Here is an 18,418-nt window from a genome sequence, read left to right as displayed (position 1 = left end):
CCTTTCTGATTCTTGGCATAGTCAGCAAGTTTGTTTTTACATTGCCCTGCCTGGCACAGTGCCTCACAAACAACAGAGTCTTCATGACCACGGAGTTCCACAGAAACGAATCTCTCCCAGGTATTTGCACCAATTTGTACTGCATCTAAAAAAGCACCCAGTGCTTCTCTACAAGTGTACCTCAATAAATTCATGGAACACAAAATTTAAAAGAAAATTTACTTTGACACCAAAAATTTGAAATGTATGCAAAATTTTTCATAATATGCATTTTTCATGAGCTTTTCAACGTCTCCTCATATGTATGGATTCTCATATGTATGGATTTAAAAGGCTCTTGCACCAAAATAAACTTATCTTTCATTTGCATCTTCCATGATGACTCTCAAGTCCCATCATGTTATCAGTGTGCCCTGTTACCTGGCTTCTGAACCTGTCCATCTCTGGTCCACTCTGGTATTCAACCCCAGTTTCTGCTCCATGTCAATAACAGTTTCTGTCCTTATCTACAGTGTCCACTCAGAAGCCAACCAGCAGCCCAGTGCTGACAGCTGCTTCTCATCTCAACCTATTCTGCCCTCTTCCTTCTGGTTGCACCTACATCTCCCTAATGACATGATTGCATGCACCTCCCCACCAACTTCTCTACCAACACTATCTCTTCAAGGCAGTGTCTACTCAACTCTCCCACTTGAAAAAAAAATGAAGTTGTTTGGTTATTGAGTTGTGACAATTCTCTATATATTCTAGGTGCAAGCTAGGTGCTCTGCATGCATTTTATCTCTGCCTATGTCTGATGCTTTAATTATTTAAGCAGTATTTCAAAGAGAAAGTTTTAATTTAAAAAAACTCCCATTATCCATTATCTTCTTTTACAATCTATGTTTTCTATGTCTTACATCCTTTTTATTTTGTTGTACAACTCCCTCAACTGTACGTTGGACATACACCATGAAGGATTCCACTTCTTGGCAGCTAGGTATGGTCAGGTGACCAGGTACAGCTCAATGAGATTATCAACAGAAGTGATGCAGGCAGCTCTCCAGTCATCCCCAATTAAAGAAAAAAGAAAAGCCCACTTGCTCTCGTTAACCCCAATGTTTCTTTCCTTCCCCCTGAGCTGGAACACATACATGGCAACATCTAGTTGCAGGTGAAAACCACATCCTACTACAGTGCAGTGGAGCAACAAGACAGCAGCAACGTGACTTCTTCAATGGCTTGCCGAGTAGAGTTACCAATCCAGCCCAGACTCCCACATTGTCACATGGAAGACAAATCAATGTCTCATTTAAATAACCATACTTTGAGGGTAAGATTCTTAATTACAGTAGCTTATATGTCATCCTAACAAATGGAATCTTCTTGGGAAGTAAAAACCATTCCAAATTCCCTGGACCCAAATTCCAAATTGTAGTGTTGTATGATATATCTATGTGGACAATTGCACAGTTCTGGAGTGATGTGGGGGAGCAGCACGACTTTGGGTAAAATCTAACAGTTTGCAGTCTTCTCCTTGCCTCACAGCCACTACATACAACATGTTCAAGGAAAGCAGATTGGTTGCTCTCTAATTAACCAATCCAAAGTAACACATTATACATTGTGTGTCATGGGGCAGTGGGCCAAGAGATGACCAGGACTTTCCCCTTGCAAATAAAAAGTTATTGATTCTCTACTCAGTTGCATTTGAGTTTCTGAAAGCTCACCTCAGGTGTTTACAAGAAATTTGCCCTGCCCCAGAGATTTAACTTCCTGAATAAGGCACCAGCCATGCCTCTTTCACACACATGGCTGTACTTACCTCAGGATCCAAGAGAAAGCTATAATTCCAGCTTGTTATATGAAAAATATAGAAATAAACCTAAAGACTATTTGCAATGGGAACTGTTTCCTAGGGACAAGCTGAGGACATGAAGTGACTGATGGGGGCAGGGGCTCTGGGCTCCCAGGGCAACAAAAGGAGAATCCAGGTGGGAGGCAGAACTCACGTCTGCAGAGACAGCTGTGAGATCCATCAGAAGTTGCTCCAACCTTCACTAGATACCTGATGACGCCTTCCACAGTTCCTTCTGCTGGGTCCCCAAACCCCTTCCTAACATCAGCAGTCACTGACCACTCTTCCCTGAATCCCACCTAGCTGAGTATCAGAGTCTGTACCCATAGAGCCCCTGCCAGCCAGACATGAATGGGCGGTGGGACCACCTGACAGCTAAGTTTGTGAAAAAGGCAACTTGGCACTGCACGCCAGATATAATCAAGCCAAAGGTTCTGGGGCTGCTGCAAAAGGGTGCCACAAACTGAGGAATCCATACACAGAGTTATTCTCCCATGGTGAGGAGGGCAGACATCCACAATGCAGGGGACGGCAGCCCTGGCCTCTCTCGCAGTCTCTCCTAGAGAATTTGCCCTTGGCCTCTTCCAGCTGCCCGTGGTAGCTGGCCACTCCTTGGCTGCTGGCTAACTCTCATCTCTGTCATCTGCAGAGCCTGCCTTTCCCTTCCACGTGCTTCGGTCCTCTCTTGGCCTCTTCCCTTAGGTCTCTGAGTCTCGTCTCTCTGAGGAAGACGCTAGTCATTGGATTTAGGGCCCAATATCAAGGCAGGAGGATCTCATTGCAAGATCCTTTGTTTGATCATCCCTGTAAAGATCCTATTTCCTAAGCAGGTCACATTCGTGGCTCCTGAGTATTACAACTTGGAGGAGGGAAGAGGCACAAAAGTCAGCCCACTACCACAGATCTGGGGTGAGACTTGGAGCCTGGCAGATTATGAGCGCCCAGAAAGACTCTAACGGAGGTGATCTGCAGGCCACCCACTGAGAAATGCTGACCCAGTTACCGAGGGTCCACAGAGAAGACCTATTCCCTCAGCTCTGCTGTTTCATGGAAGACAATCGGGCAAACCAATGATTCATATTCAAAACGAGTCCTTCCCCTGCCAGTCTCTAGGCTCCAATGCTGCCATTTCCACTTACCAGCTATGAGGCTCTGAACAAGTTTTGCAGCCTACATCTGAGCCACGCTTTGCATATAAAGGAATACTCCAACTTAGGCCACATAAAACGGATGCACAAAAAATAGTCATTGTTATTATTAAAGCACAAAGCACACTGCTTTATTATCATAACTCCCATGGCCCCTCGTTGTGTGACCTCCACATCATGGTGTCTAATGGATGCTTGCAAAAGACAAGAAGGTGCTACTTGGGAAAAACCAACTTGGGCTGGACAAGGCAGTTCCTAGATGACACATTTCAGGATCTATGATGGCTCAACAAACAACTATTAAAACACAGTCTGGTAGGCAATCACTACAATACCATGTGGTCAGTGCGAGGTAGAGGTGCACTCACTACCCAGAGGTACACTAAAGGACATACTATGCAACTGAGCACACAGGGACAATTAATCCTTTTGTGACCTCTTTCTGTTTATTGCATGAATTTCTTTCCAGAATATTCCGGTAAACCTAGGAGTTCTCTGAAGGGAGGAAGGGTTGTCTGTCTTGCTGACTCCTGAATTCACACACTTAGCCATGCACATGTCTTCTAACAGGCACTGACATATGTTTGTTGGAGTAGCAAACACTCTGTTGCAATTTCACAACCTAACAGTGGATTACTAGGGTGACGCATTTTTGGCTAGAGATGGGAATCGGGTAGCGAGAACTCAATCCAGGCCTTCCAGGTAGCAGACAGCAAAGCACTCAAGTGATCAAGCTGGATCCAGCCCAGCCACTCCACAAGGACACACAGCTGTTTCAAGCAGCACCTTCTTGGCAGTGTACAGGGCCTGCTCTTCTATGTGTGATATTTGATGGGTCCAGAGACAGCTGCCCTAGAAGGCCCAACCCTTGACAGGAAGCTTGACAGTCAACAATCGGAGGGGAAGGAGGCAGCTGGCAACACCATGTTGGGTCCTTTTGCGTGGTTGGACCAATACTGAACCAGCTAAGCTAGGGGAGGTGCTACAACGTAATCTTTAGTGCAGTACTCTGCACACACTGAATATTAGGTGGTGTCCTCAAGTCCAAAAAACGACTCCAGAAGCAAGAGCACAGAGCTTCTGTTCTAACACTCCACAAGTAGGGAAAAGTGTAGCTAACCAGTAGGATCCACTGGGCAATGTGTGCCTGGCTGTAACCTGGGAATGCCAGGATGGTCTTGGGGCTGCTGGGGGAGAAGCAATTCGCCTGGGGTGATCAGGTCTGCAGGGTTACACCAGAAACGCCTAGCTGTGACGGGGCCACATCAGTGTCTCCTCTCACCTGAGGAAGCCAGCAGCTCCTCCCACGTCCACAAACACCTTAGGCGGATGGACTAAGGAACAGGAGGCTGACAGGGGACCCCAAGGGTACATTTAGGACCATCCCATTTGAGGGTCTGGTGTTCTCTGCATGTTTTCCACTCTGTCAACAAATAAACCCACACCTTCCACATAATCCCAGGCACCAAGTAGACCAGCGTTGACTGAACCGAGTCAATGAATAAATTAATGGTTATAAAGGATCCCAACGAACACAACACCAACACCGCACCTGCAGGCAATCCCTCCCTGCCCAGGTATTACCCCCGGCCCGTATTTTCCTCCCTGGCACCGCCTTTCCCTTTCAGGACCAGCGTCCAATCGCTTGGCTCCAAGACAGCGGTGACCAGGCAGGCAGGTGGGGCTTGGCGCCTCCTCCCGGATCCCGGGGCGCTGCCTCCGTTCCAAGGCCAAACCGGGCCCAGCTGAGGGCCCCTCCCCACAGGCCTGCACCAGATGGCGTGGGCCCCAGAAGTGCGAGCAGAAGCGAGCATCCGGCGGGTCCCCGAAGGCGCGGCCCCCGCGCGTCCCTGCGCCGCCTCGGCCTCACTGGGGTCGCGGGCCCGGGCCCTCGCTGGGGTCGCGGGCCCGGGGCTGGTGGCCGCTCGGCGCGGCCCATCCCGCCTGGCCGACGCCGCGGGCTCACCTCGCTCACCAGCCCCTGCCAGTCGCTCTCGGTGCGGTCGCCGTTCATGGTCTCCTCGCGCCGGCGAGCGGGAGGGACGCCCTCCTCCGCCGCCGCCGCCGCCGCCGCCGCACCCGGGCCCGCGCCACCCCGAGAGGGCCCGGCGCCTCCGAGCCGCCGCGCCGCCGCCGCCCGCGGCCGCCCGCGCTCTTGGCTCCACGTCAGCCTCCGCGGGAGGAAGGGGAGGAGGAGCCGCGACCGGCCGGGGCCGCACCTGAGCCCCAGCGTGCCCGCCCCGCTCCGCGACCGCAGACCCCGGCTCCGGGACCCTCCTGCTCCATGCCCCGCCTCGAGGCAAGGGCTGCCCGGGGGTCTCACCCAGCCCGCTACTCCCCAACGCATAATTACCGCTGTCCGGAGCAGAAAGGGGCCTTGGAGACAAGTCTATATCAAATCCATCCTCCCCTGACCATTATCAGGTCTCTGGCCACTAGAATGTCATCTTGAGAGGCAGGCCTGCCTTTGTTCACTGATGATTTGCTTGCTACTATCCTGGCACATAAAACACACATTCTGGTGATTGAAAAGGTGGTAGACAATGCACTTAAAAGGTTCATTTGGGTGCAAAACTGATTGAAGTCTGTCTTTCAGTAATATGCATTTCCAGTAGCTTTTGAAGACCTTTTTCATAGACACAGATTACAAGATTTTTTTCACCACTAAAACTTTACGTTTCAATTCCATTTTCCATGAGCTTTTTGGCTCACCCTCCTATTTGCTGAGTATTCAAGTACCTGAGCCACATGTTATTATATATTTTGAGTTGTTTGTAAAGCTGCTAATGTTTGCTTATGTTTTCCGAAGGATCAGCTGACATTTACAGAAAGCAAGTACAAAAGAATTGAAAAAGCAACATCGTTGAATTCCAAACAGGGCCAGAAGTTCTGAGAGTGGAGCCCAGCATGAATCAGCAGAGGCGTTAAAGACATCAGCTTCCAACTTAGGCTTTGCTCTCAGAGGAAAGACTGACAGAGAACCCACAGACAGCTACAACCGGTAAGGGAAGGTCCTGGCTGAGTCCGCGTTATTTGAGGTGCAGTCAGGGACCACCACCCACAGGGAACCTTATGTGCTTGCAGAAACACTACTTGTACAGATAGGCACATAGGTGATGAGCCTTCATCTGTGACACCAGCCAACATTTATTAATCATGCTTAGTCCCTGTTGGACCTGAATCAACCCTGTGAGGTGGATGTTATCCCCACTGATCAGATGAAGGAATGAAGCCTGAGAGGGGAGGAACTGTGCAATTGCAAGGAGCAGTTCTGGCCCTGACATCTTGGGAGCCTGGGGAGGAGGTATTGGCCCTGGGAACTGGAAACATCTAACCCCATTTGTGACCTGGTTTTGTTGGTCACAGTTCCCTCCCTCTTTGTTTCTGCCATTGTTTCTAAGTTTTGACTCAGTGACTAGCCAAAGCAGTGTTTGCAAATGGGCCACCAAGAGAGGCTTGTCAAGCACCCGGGCAGTGGGGCTTATTCTTGGTTACTGATCTTGGGACCCTGTGATTGTGATCAGGGCAAAAATCCTAGAACAGCTTTCCCAGAACGGCCAACTGCCAGCCAGTCAGCAGAGACCTGCAGAAGAGTTGCCTGGCTGAGCCTTGCCCAGTCTGCTGATGCAAATGATCTGCTGCTCAATAAACAGTTGTTCTTTAAATCACCATGTTTTGGGATGGCTTTCTCTGTGTCAACAGATGACTGATAGAGTTGACGGCATTGAGGATGAAGGTACTGAATGGCCTGCATCTCCCTGAGAGCTATTAAAAAAATAGCCCCCTGGCATCAGTAACTGTTGGATCTTCATCTAAAGAAGGGTTCACCAGGCCAGCTTTGTGGTGTAGCAAGTAAAGCCTGCTACATCATCACCCAAAATGGGCCCCAGTTCAAAATCCGGCTGTTTCACTTGTGATCTAGCTCACTGCTAATGGCCTGAAAAACAAAACAAAACAAAAAAGCAGTGGAGAATGGCCCAAGTGCTTGGACCCCTGCCACCCATGTGGGAGATTCAGATGAAACTCCTGGCTCCTGGCTTCAGCCTGGCTCACTCCTGGCCATTGAAACTGTCTGGGGACTGAATCTGCAGGTGAAAGATCTATCAGTGTCTCTCCTTCTAACTCTGTGACTCTGAATTTCAAATATGTTTTAAAAGAAAGTTCTGGAACTCACCGGATATTCAAGAGTTCACAAAAAAGGCCTATGATGAAAAAAACTACTCATGATTTTCAATTTTCTTTGCACCAAACTAAACTTATCTTTGAATTCCATATTCTATTGACTTGTCAAAGTGCCCTTGTGGACTCTGAAAGACCAGAGCCTATGAGAGTCAGTCTACTAGTCAGCCTGCAGTGTAAAAAAACTATACTCAGTTTGGGGCAGTTCAAGAATATTGTGGCCCAGGATCTCTGGAGGGACAGCAAACCTTACCATTGAGGTAAAACAAGGTAACACTGGGGAGAAGAAGAAAGGTCTGGAATAAAGCCAAACCTTCTGGTCTTCTCACCATTGTGAGGCCCTTACTCATTCACTTTTTAAGCCAAAGAGGTGGAAAGAAGGTCAACCTTGCACTGAACATGTAGGGTTAATTAACTCAGTGCCAAGCACTTGTTCCTAACAGCTGACATCTCCCGCCTAAAAATCAAGGTACTGTCTGCCAATATATTGCCCTCTGGCAAGCCATCTGGTTTCCTTCTGACCTGTCGATGAAATGGACTATAGGATGAGTGGGCAGAACCTACCCCATCTGCCTTCCTTGGCCTCCTTGTCAGCGTCTTGCTCTCTGCTGGCCTTCAGGAGGGAAAGCCCCTTCTGGTTACCTGGTTTTGCTAAGTCTCTCACTACCGCTGCTACCTTGGAGCGCTCGCAATATCTGACAGCAGGACGTGCCATCACTAGGAGCCATGTACCCTTCCCCCAGAAGATGGTGCACTTTAAGACAACTGTGTGACTCCATTTTCCCCATACGCTTGCCCCATACGCTTCCCTGAAATAAGTCTGATCGTATTAAGGTATCTGAAAAAAAAAGCTGGGTAGGGATGGGGACAGAGCAGAATCAGAGAGGGGCAAGTCTGCACCTTCACCAGCACTTAGAGAGACTTAACAGCCCTGCAGAAATGGCATCTCTAGTTGCCTGGGTTGTCCTTAGAGATTTCACACCCCAAGTGCCAGCATGAAGCTGCTTAGGTTGTAAGATGAGATGAAATCACAAACCAAGGCAGTGTAGCTGCAAGCGATTCTTTCTTATCTCTTTTCATTTATGTGGCCTGACATTGAGTAATAATTATAATTAAATGCAGTTTAAGCTTTCAGGCACCTATACCGGAAGGCCTCTAGATACCTCATCAGCAGCAGTCCAGACCGACACAAACAAAGCCAATTAGATTGTTCACTGTTTCCAAGGAAAAATATAAAACCACTCACCAACCATCTTTTCCTTTGATAAAAGCAGTATGTGAAATGTTCCATCTGACAGCCCATTTGCACAGGGCCAATTTAAACCCAGGTGCCCTTGTCTGAAATTTGCCAGCCCGGCACAACATATTGAGACATCGGCTTTTGCGCCTCTCTTTTTACATCCCCTGAGTGTTTGGAAAAATCTTCTCCAGAGACCCAATTTTTCCATATATATTCATCATAGCCCCAGGACCAGTTGTATTGATTTATTTATAATGCATCTATCATTCTAGAAGAAAGGGTTTCAATGCTTTGGAGCATTTTTCAATTTTAACAAGTTTTAGAGGGTTTTAGATGGGGAAACTCCAAATGGCTTAATCTGAGAAATTGGACCAGCATATACTGATGAAAACAAAGCAAGCCCTCAAAAAAAAAAAAAAAAAATCTCTGAAGAGATTGCAAAGAACAGACAGTATGTATTGTTAGACCTAACCTCTCTTTGTCAGTTTGCTGTTGACTGGCAGGTGGCTCTGGCCAGTCCCAAGAGCTCCAGACATGTAGGAAAATCTGCAGGTCTGTGATCCAACTACCACAGTCAGTATTTTTAGTTCAAATTCTAGCTGCACAATGTCAGAGTTCTCTTTAAAACAAGAAGAAGGAGGAAGAGGAAGAGAAGAAAGAGAAGGAGGAGGTAGAGAAAAAGAGGAGGGCAAGAAATACAAAGGAAAAGAGAAAAAATGAAAAGAAAGCAGATTTCCAGGAGATACTGTGGCTGGGCTTTTTCTAAACTATCATCGAGGCAACATGCATTGATACTCCATTCTTCAGTCAATTTTCTTTGGCATGAGTTCAAACAAACAAACAAACAAACAAGCAACCCTGGGGACCAGCATCATGTGCTACAGTGGGTTAAGCTTCCACTGGCACTGCCAGTCCCACATAGCAGAGCCACTTCCAATCTAGTGCCTTATTAACATGCCTAGGAAAGCAGCAGAGGATGATCCTAGAGGTTGGGCTTTTCCATACGTGGGAACCTTAGATGGAGTCCTGGGCTCCTGGCTTTATCCCTGCCCAGCCCTGGCCACTGTGACCATTTGTGGGCATGAACCAGCACATGTCACTTTGCCTTTAAAATAAATAAAATCAAAAAAACAAAGACTCGTGCCTTTGCATAGCAGTGTAAGCCTCTGCCTGTAGAATATCCATATGGACATCAGTTGGAGTTCCAGTGTTCCTCTTCCAATCCAGCTCTCTGCAAATGGCCTGACCAAGTATCAGAAGATGACCCAAATGCTGGGGCTGCTGCACCCACATGGAAGACATGGAAGAAACTTCTGGCTCGGCTCAGGCTGTTGTGATCATTTGGAGAGTGAACCAGCAGATGGAATCTCCCTCTGTGTCTCTTCTCCTCCTCTCCTTCCTCCCCCTCCCTTTTTCCTCCTCTTCCCCCTCCTCCTCCCCTTCCTTCCTTCCTTCCTTCCTTCTTCCCTCCCTCCCTCCCTCTCTCTTGTAATTCTGCCTTCCAAATACAAATAATCTTTACGAGAGAAAGAAAAAGACCCAATCTGAGAAGACAGTGACTTACAATGACTTTCATTTACTCTGTGTGTGTGTCTGTCTCCAGGTCACTTGAAAACTTCATAAACAATGGAATTAAAAGATAGGTTTTCTTAGTGGGGACATTTCTGAAGCCTGGGCATGCTGGTGGCACAATGCAGAGACATCAGAGGAAGGGAGCGTCATGTATGCTATTTGAGCCTTGCCTCCCTATTCTTGTTCTTGTGAAGGAAAGGCCATATGACAGGTCCTGCCAGAGCCACCCTGGCCTGGTTGATTCTAGCAGGGACAGGGCCCTGGGAGTTCCAGTATCCACTGCAGCCAGACCAGGTACCTAACCTGAAGCCCCTGGTCTCCATGACATAAAATACAGAGCTCCTTTCCCTAAGGATTCCCTACCAGGGGCCTTGCCAGAGGTGCCTTGCTGCATTAAGATTGGAATCTGCTCTCTGAGCAGCCTGTCTCTCTAGCTGCCCCACCCCCACCTCCCATGTCCCTCCCAGGCCAACAATCAGAGGTGGGTGACACCCTCTCTCACCAACACATGGGCCACCAATCAGCAGGGTTTGGGGTCAGAGGAGAAGTTGGAAAGAAGGCGGGTGAGAGAATGGAGTGTGGCTCATGATGGTCTGGCAGGCCAGGATCAGGACTGCCACTCAAAGGGGCACAGCTTGGGCAATGAGACAGGTAGCTGGCGAGTGGGAGGGGTCCATGGGATGTCCACAGGAAAGGATGAGCAGCGACCTGAGCTGCAGAAAGAGAGCTGGGAGCCTGGCGAGCAAACAAGGAGGGACCCTGGGGCTCCTGGCCATCTGGAGGCAGGGTGGGTGGAGGAGATGCAGCCCCAGGCCTGTGTGAGGAGCGTGAGCCCTGGGAGGGGGTAAATGGGAAACAGGCAGACAGGCAGAGTTGCTGGCTTTCCACTTACTCCAACCCACCCTCTGCGTAGATAATGGGGGTCATTTCTCCAGTGTGGGGGCTGTGATTCAGCATAAATCGAATGTAAATATATGGAAATGGCAATGACAGAAGCAGCAGGTCGGTGTGTCTGGTGTGGCCTGCGTGGCCCCAAGCAAGGTGGAGGTTCCTGCTCTCTGGTCTTGGGGAGCTGAAAATAGAACCAGCTGGCCTGGGGGCCTGTGGCCTCTCTCTCGGGTCAGGAAAGGAGCTGCTGACCCTGTCGCTGGGAAGGCATGTAAACACGCAAATCTGATGGATGTCTAAAAAAGGATCACCTACATTGTCCTCCCGCCTTGATCATGCCTTAGGCCTGGGGAAGCGAGAACTGATTTCAATGGATAGGGAAGAAAAAGAGGCAAGAGAATGAAGATGATGTAGGACCTGTTGTGGGCACAAAGTTCGCTCGCAAGAGTGATGTTTTTCTCTTCTCAATATCAAAGAATAACGGGGCTGGAGGAAGAAAACCAATTTGATGGAGAGGGTGAAAAGGTGGCGTTCTATATCAAAGGCTGCAGCTGGTGAAATGGTTATTGTCCATTAGGCTGTCCTTCAGAAAGCTGGATGCTGACTTTTATTACCCATTACCCCCACACCAGGTCAAGGCATTTATCCTGCCACGCACCCCTCCCTGCGGGAAGCAGCCTACAGCCTAGCCATGTCTAGGACAGCAGCTGAAACTGCTCCCATTGAGTGGATCCCCTCCCCCTAGCCAGCCACATCCTTGAAACAGGAGGTGCAGGACATGAAGCTACAGACCCATGCTGGAAAGTGTGGCAGTTCCTTCCTTCCTTGTGCAAAAGGAATCTTCCCAGCACTGATTCTGGCCTTCTCCCCAAACTGCACCTGCTGTCCCTGTCCCTTTCATTCTAGGGCCCTGAGTGACCCCAGCCTGCTTGGTCTGCTGGTGACAGAGCAGGTGTCGCCATGGCCTTGGTCTTTGGGCTCCTTTGGGCATCAGATGCCAAGGCTGGCAGTGGGCAGGGCACTTTGATCACATGTGTGGGACAGGACCTGTAAGCCCCAGGTAACACCAATTCCAGTGTTGACCTCATGTGGTCAAATGCCTCTGTTCTCTGGTAGAAACTCAAAATAGCAAGTCAATGTGCTATCTAAACAGAGATTGTCAACACCCAGGCTTGTCGTGTTCTTTGCTAGCGCACCAAGGAGCTCACCCCCTACACAAAAGGCCATGGGTAGTCCCTGTCTGTCTGCCTATGACTCAGTAGTTATCATCCATGAACTGTGCTTGTTCCCCAGAAACAGGAAAAATGATCTTCAAGGGAGCCAACAGGGTTCTCCTCTAATGTAAGGTTTGTTTGTTCACTGGCCAAGCGTTTCCTGAGCTTGTCTAACGTGCTGAACTGAGCTCAGCCATAGTACTCTGCCGATAAGCTCTTGCAGAGGCCATGTTCCCAAGCAAGAACCTGGAGCAGTGCTTCACAGTTGGACTCCCCATGAGAAACACACAGCAGCCTCTTCAGCAACTGGGAATGAACCATGAAGGGGGGCCCATCATGTACAGCTAAACTTTTGAAAATGGTAACTTTTGTAATGTATAAAGATATTGATTTATCATAATGAAAAAGACAAAAAAAGAAAAACTTCAGAAAATTAAAACAAGATGAAGTAAAAAAGGAAGAAGGAAAAACCAGGTCTATTGGGAAAGTTGGTTGGAGGGGGCCAGTCTACAAAGACATGTAGAACGAATTGAGCTAAAATACTCGCTGAAGTTCAAAACACTTGGGGAAAAAAAGAAAGAAAGGAAGAAATTAATAATTGGACAACATTTCAGTGAAGGAATTCAGTGGGTTGGAATTGTGATTGTGTGAGCTGGTCCCCTTATATGTGACTTTGTGTTCCTGTATCATGGTGTACAAACTGGGCCAGAAGATCATGAAGGCCTGTATCTCTATGAGATTAATTCACGTTTCGATCAGATTCTATACTAAAGATCAGTATAGGAACTGGTGCAGTCATCCAAGAAAGGTTATAGTACTTTAGAACATTGCAAAGGTGAGGAATCTTTGAGATAAGGATCCTTTATTTTTCATAAGAGAAGAAACTGATCCAATCGATAAGGCAGTAACCACAATGTGTGTTAGGAACAGGGCTATAGCTGGCTCTCAATTTTCCTGCCCTGACTCCTTCATGGTGCTTACAAGTTGAAGTTATTTGAAGTTCAGAGTGGACAGATTCCTATGCAAAAAGTCACCCAAGGGACTTGAGCAATGGCTCAACTGGCAATCCTCCACCTCCGAGTGCCAGCATCCCATAAGGGTACTGATTTGTGATCCTGCTGCTCCACTTACCATCCAGCTCCCTGCTTGTGGCCTGGGAAAACAGAAGAGGATGGCCCAAGTCCTTGGGACCCTGCATCTACATTAGATACTCAGAAGAAGCTCCTGGCTTTACGTGGGCTCAGCTCTGGCCATTGTGGCCATTTAGGGAGTGAACCAGCAGATGGAGATTTTTCTCTTTGTAAATCTACCTTTTCCAATGAATACAAATAAGTCTTTAGAAAAGAAAAGGCTACCCAAAACCTAGTGGTTTACATATTTACTTTTGTACTTTGTGGGTTTGGGGTTGACTGGACTCAGCTGGGTGGTGTTCATGTGATATGACCCTGGGTGGATGTCAGATGGAGTCTGGAATAGTGTTTATCTGGAGGTTCAGCTGAGCTGGGCATCCAGGATGGCTCACTAACATGGCTGGAAATCACTCTCGGTTGCTAGCTGGGAACTCAGCTGAGAACATCAGCTGAAATATGGATGTCCATGTTGGGCTTTTCATGATGCAGGCACTGGACCTCCAAGGAAGCTTCCCAAGAGCTGGTGTCTCAGGAGCAGAAATTGGAAGTTGTTAGTCTTCTTGATGGCTGGCTCTAGAACCAGCAGAGCCTCTTTCACTGTTTTGTGTCTATTCAAGTGGGTGGAAAAGGGGATGTATTCTAGCTGAGGGTAGAGTTGTACCATGAAGATAGGCAGGGGTAAGATGGAGTGTAGCAGACTTTTGGGATAAATAACCAAAAGCAGAAAATTATCGCAAAGTATCCCCCCTTTTTTTCAATTTGAAAAAAGAATATTGAGCAAATATTAACCAAACTTGACATTGTCATTTTGATGTGAACAAAATAGCATATCTTTATAGATGTATTTCTGTTTTAGAAGTGACTGATCGAGGATCATTTAAACCAAAATATGGCAACGGAGCGAGTTTTAAAAAATAATCATTGAGGACTATGAAAACATCAAGTATGAAAAGGAAGGTGGCCAATCAGCAGACACTGAGACACTGAGACACTGGATGACTCTGGATTCCCTTCCTTTGGGGAAAGAAGGGAAATGGAGGAAAAATGTCTCAGCTCTGCCATCCCTTGGTTCTGTAGCCACGTCAATGCAGTGCCAAGGACAGGAACCTGCTCTTACCATGTGCTTCCTGCATGCTTGTTGAGCTCTAATTAAACGCTATTCTTCTCAGTAATGAAGTAAATAAGCATTAGTGAACACTTGCAAGAAGCTGAGTACTTTGCTAAGCACTGGATGCCTGTCACCCCATGGGATCCTCACAAAACTGTTACTGTAATTACCTTAGGTCAGATATTCAGCAGGTGAAAGCCAGCAAGTCTCTATCAGTTGCTAGACTAGTACAGTGCTTTCATTTGAGTTAATAAATAGCAGCTATTCTGTGTTTCCTGAGGGAACACTCCTGAACCTCACACCCCTTCCCCTACTCAGCACCTCAGCCTGGGAGAGACCCAAGTGGGCATGACTTAGGAGTCTCCCTCACACCCAAGAGCTCCTCTCATTCTTGTGTTCTTCTCTGGCCTGAGACGGCAGGACCCCAAAGAGGTAGGTAGAACTGTGCTACAGGTGTGTTAACACCTCCCAGGTAAATGCTTGATGCCTGCCCAGCTGTACAAGACTGAACCTAGATCTTCAAGGACAATGGTACCCTTAAAAAAATACTTATTTATTTTTATTGGAAAGGGAGATTTACAGAAAGAAGGAGAGACAGAGATCTTTTGACCACTGGTTCATCCCCTAAGTGGCCCCAATGGCCATAGCTGAGCTGATCTGAAGCCAAGAGCTTCTTCTGGGTCTCCCACGCAGGTGTATGGTCCCAAAGGCTTTGGGCCATCCTCTATTGCTTTCCCAGACCACAAGCAGGGAGCTGGATATGAAGTGGGGAAGACAGAACATGAACCAGCTCCTGTATGGGATCCTGGCGTGTGCAAAGCAAGAACTTAACCCATTAGGCTACAATGCTGGGCCAACTACAGTACTTGCAGGCATTCTCGTGTGACCACTTGTGGACATGGCAACTTCTGCTGCATCCTTATTGGATGTGACCTAATGGCTGTGGAGTCCTAATTATCTGCATTTGAAGACTTTTTTGGAAGTGTTTTAAAGGACTTTATCAAAGTCTTGGAGCTTGTGAATTTAGATCTAAATTATCCCTCAAAATCTACACACCCACTATCGTACCACATCCTTGTATTATTTTGTAGAGATGTTCTGATGAAGGAGCACAGACCTGGTATATGAACACAAACCTTCTATTGTCTACAGGCTCTGCAGGCTAGAGAGTCAAGTCAGCAGGCTTGGCTGTCTCTGAGTAAAGAATGTGTTCCAGGCCTCTCATCTTGACTTGCTTCTTCTCATCATTTTTCTTTCGTATGCATCCAACTCTGTGTCTAAATTTCTATTTGTAAAGACATCTGCTGTACTGGATAAAGAGTCTGCCATGCTCCAATATGACCTCATCTTAAGTCATTTCATCTCTAATGATCCTGTTTCCAAATAAGGTTTCATTCTCAGGTACTGCGGGCTGAGACTTCAACTTGCAAATCTGAGAGGGGGGCACAATTCAACCTGGGACAGTTTCTTGCATTGCAAAGAGAACTCCTCCCATGTGTAACCAAATAAGTTAAGCGTCTGCATAAATCATGTAGGAAAAGTTCACATTATCTAGATCTACCAGGTCCCAATGAATATTTAATAATTCCTGAGGTGCCCCTCCCTGTCTTCAGACAGAAGTGGTTTGGATTAGTGTTGATCCATTTATCTGTGCAACATGCCCTCCTCTGTGCAATTCCTAACTTCGACTGTACCAACCCATTTTGCTGTCTGGATGAAGGCTGTGAGATAGTACATTTCTATTTATTTCCATTCTTCTCCATGCCTGTTCTATGTCCGTCAGCTCCTGCTGCTCCTATAATCAGTGACTGGCACTTGAACTCCCATCCCTTCATCAGTTTAGTGGAATTTGCAGCTTGAGAGATTCTGTCTGCTATTCACACATGATGAATACCTTCTTCTTACAGTATCCCAAGGAGCTAGTACAAAGGGGTCCCCCAAGAGTGAGGCAGGGAGGTTTTGCCCCTGCAACTCACATCTGCCTCAGGGTTTCTGCTGCGGTCTGAGCAGGTAAGATGGTTGTCTGGCTTTCCTGCACACTCTTCTGAAACACAGTAACCTTGATCTTAGTTGCAGTGTCCTTAGACTTGGAAACTCATTGGACCAAAAATGTCTACAACTTATTTTTCCCCTTAGATTTTCTTTTTCTATTGATTTTCCATTTTTAGCATAAGATTGATCACCAGCAAAATACCAATTTACATACAGATTCTGCTAAACTCAGCATCCTATATACTTGTGACTTTTTCATCCATAAACCAATTTTTTAAAGAGAGAGATCCTATTATCAGAAGTGTCCCTGATGACACTCAACATGGGCTATGGGGAAGAAACTCAGGAGAACCATAGCATAGTAGGGTGAGATCAGCTGGTTGTGCTGATAACAGCAATGGAGCCAAGCTCACAAGTTGGTCTCCATCGGAGAAGGTTGGTGTTTTGCTTATTTCTACAGCTGCAAACCCAAATTGCAATTTTAAAATTTATTCAATAGCATGCAACAAATAGTTTGTGAATCCTTAGTATATGCTAGGCACTGTTTAGGTGCTAGAAATAAAAAAGAAAAAAGTAAAGGATATTGGCCTTGTCCTGATTATGGATATAATATGGTGGGAAAGCTCAAAGAATTAAGCTAACAATTATTTGATCATCAAGGTGATAAGTGTTATGAAGGAAAAAACACCCACACACAAGGGTTGTTCCAAAAATGTATAATAGAGGACCTAACCGTCATTGAAAGAGCTGAAGAATGTGTAAAACGTAGGTGAGAAGACGCCCTGAGGAATAACCCCCAGGCAGAGAAGAGTGTGAGAACAGAATCATCTCCTGAAGACTGGCATAACTGGAGGGAAGAGGGTGGGAAAGAGAATGGCTCTTGCTTGGGCTGGAGGGAGGACCAGAGCCTTAGCTATATTGAAGAAGTTAGAATTTGTCACATAAGTCCTTTGAAGGGTGTGTTAGGATCTCGTGTAAGACACAGTACCAGAAAGATCCAAATGCATAAAGGTTTGACTAAGACACAATTTATCTCCTCCATCAGTTCAAGAGGCTGGCAGGGCAGCCCTGCTCCCTAGACCACATAGAACTTAACGTTCACTGCCATTTGCAGCTTGCTGCTTCACTTCAGACACTGTCCTCTAGGCAGACTTAATGCTGGATTGCTGGTCCAAGTGTGTTCCAGCCTATGGGAGGAGAAAAAGCCCAGGTAATTTCCTTTTAGGCAAATGAGAGGGAAGGGGCCTATGTCACATCAGCTTATATTCCATTAGTGAGAACTGAACCATCGATCACACACCACTTCAAAGGAGGATGGGAAATGTTCTCCCACTGAGAGGCCAGGTTCCCAAAAGGAGCAAAGCAGATTTAAGGCGAGGGGAGCAGCACCAGTCTGACCCAGGGAGTTTTAAACCCCAAAGGAATAAGAAAATTAGATTTTTGTAGCTAAAAACAGAAAAGTCACTTGGACCAACTTCTTCATCATATAAATGAAAACAAAATTTCTGTTGCTGTATAAAAAAACCAGCCCAGACTTTTTGGTGTAAAATAGCTCATATGTTCACAAAGCTCATGTTTAGGAGTTCAGAAAGCACACAGGAGTCCTGCTTGTTCAGTTCCATGATGTATGGGATGCCCACTAGGAGGACTCAAAGGTGTATGTGACTCCACGGCTGCAGTTATCTAAGGGCTGGTTCTTTCCCATACCTGTCATCTAATCTGGGAAGACACTAAGACTGCTGGCCAGAGTGCCTACAGGTGGTTCCTCTGGGTGGTAGCAGCTCAAGAGTAAGGAATTTCTCGCATGGTGCTGTGGAGTTACAAGAATTACTATTCTCGTGACCAAGGCCTCTTATCATCTTTCCTTAGAAGTCATGAAACATCACTCACACTAAATGAATTTGGTTATGAGCCAGTCAAAAATTTGTCCAGATTGGAATGGTGTTTGATCTAGTGTCTAGAATTCCTTTGTCCCACATCAAAACGTCTAGGTTCGATTCCCGGTTCTGAGTACTGACTCTAGCTTCCGGTTAATGCAGATCCTTGCCGACTTCAAATAATGGCTTAGGTTCTTGGGTTCCTGCCCTTTCTACGGAAGGACTGAATTGCA

The 18,418-nt window shown here is 46.9% G+C and overlaps 1 protein-coding gene across 1 annotated transcript in view; it reads right to left on the bottom strand.

Annotated features, from left to right (window-relative positions):
* Positions 1–5,136, bottom strand: part of CCDC149 (coiled-coil domain containing 149) — an 87,145-nt gene extending 82,009 nt beyond the window's left edge. Inside the window, exon 1 of the mRNA XM_058670255.1 lies at positions 4,952–5,136. Coding sequence (XP_058526238.1) covers positions 4,952–4,999 — 48 coding nt within the window. The 5' untranslated portion in view covers positions 5,000–5,136. The remainder of the gene's footprint in view (positions 1–4,951) is intronic.
* Positions 5,137–18,418: the final 13,282 nt, after the last annotated feature.

The sequence above is a fragment of the Ochotona princeps genome, chromosome 11 (assembly GCF_030435755.1).
Source record: "Ochotona princeps isolate mOchPri1 chromosome 11, mOchPri1.hap1, whole genome shotgun sequence".
In the NCBI taxonomy this organism is placed as follows: domain Eukaryota; kingdom Metazoa; phylum Chordata; class Mammalia; order Lagomorpha; family Ochotonidae; genus Ochotona; species Ochotona princeps.
Note: the sequence above shows the minus strand (reverse complement) of the source record. Positions and strands in the feature narration are given on the sequence as shown.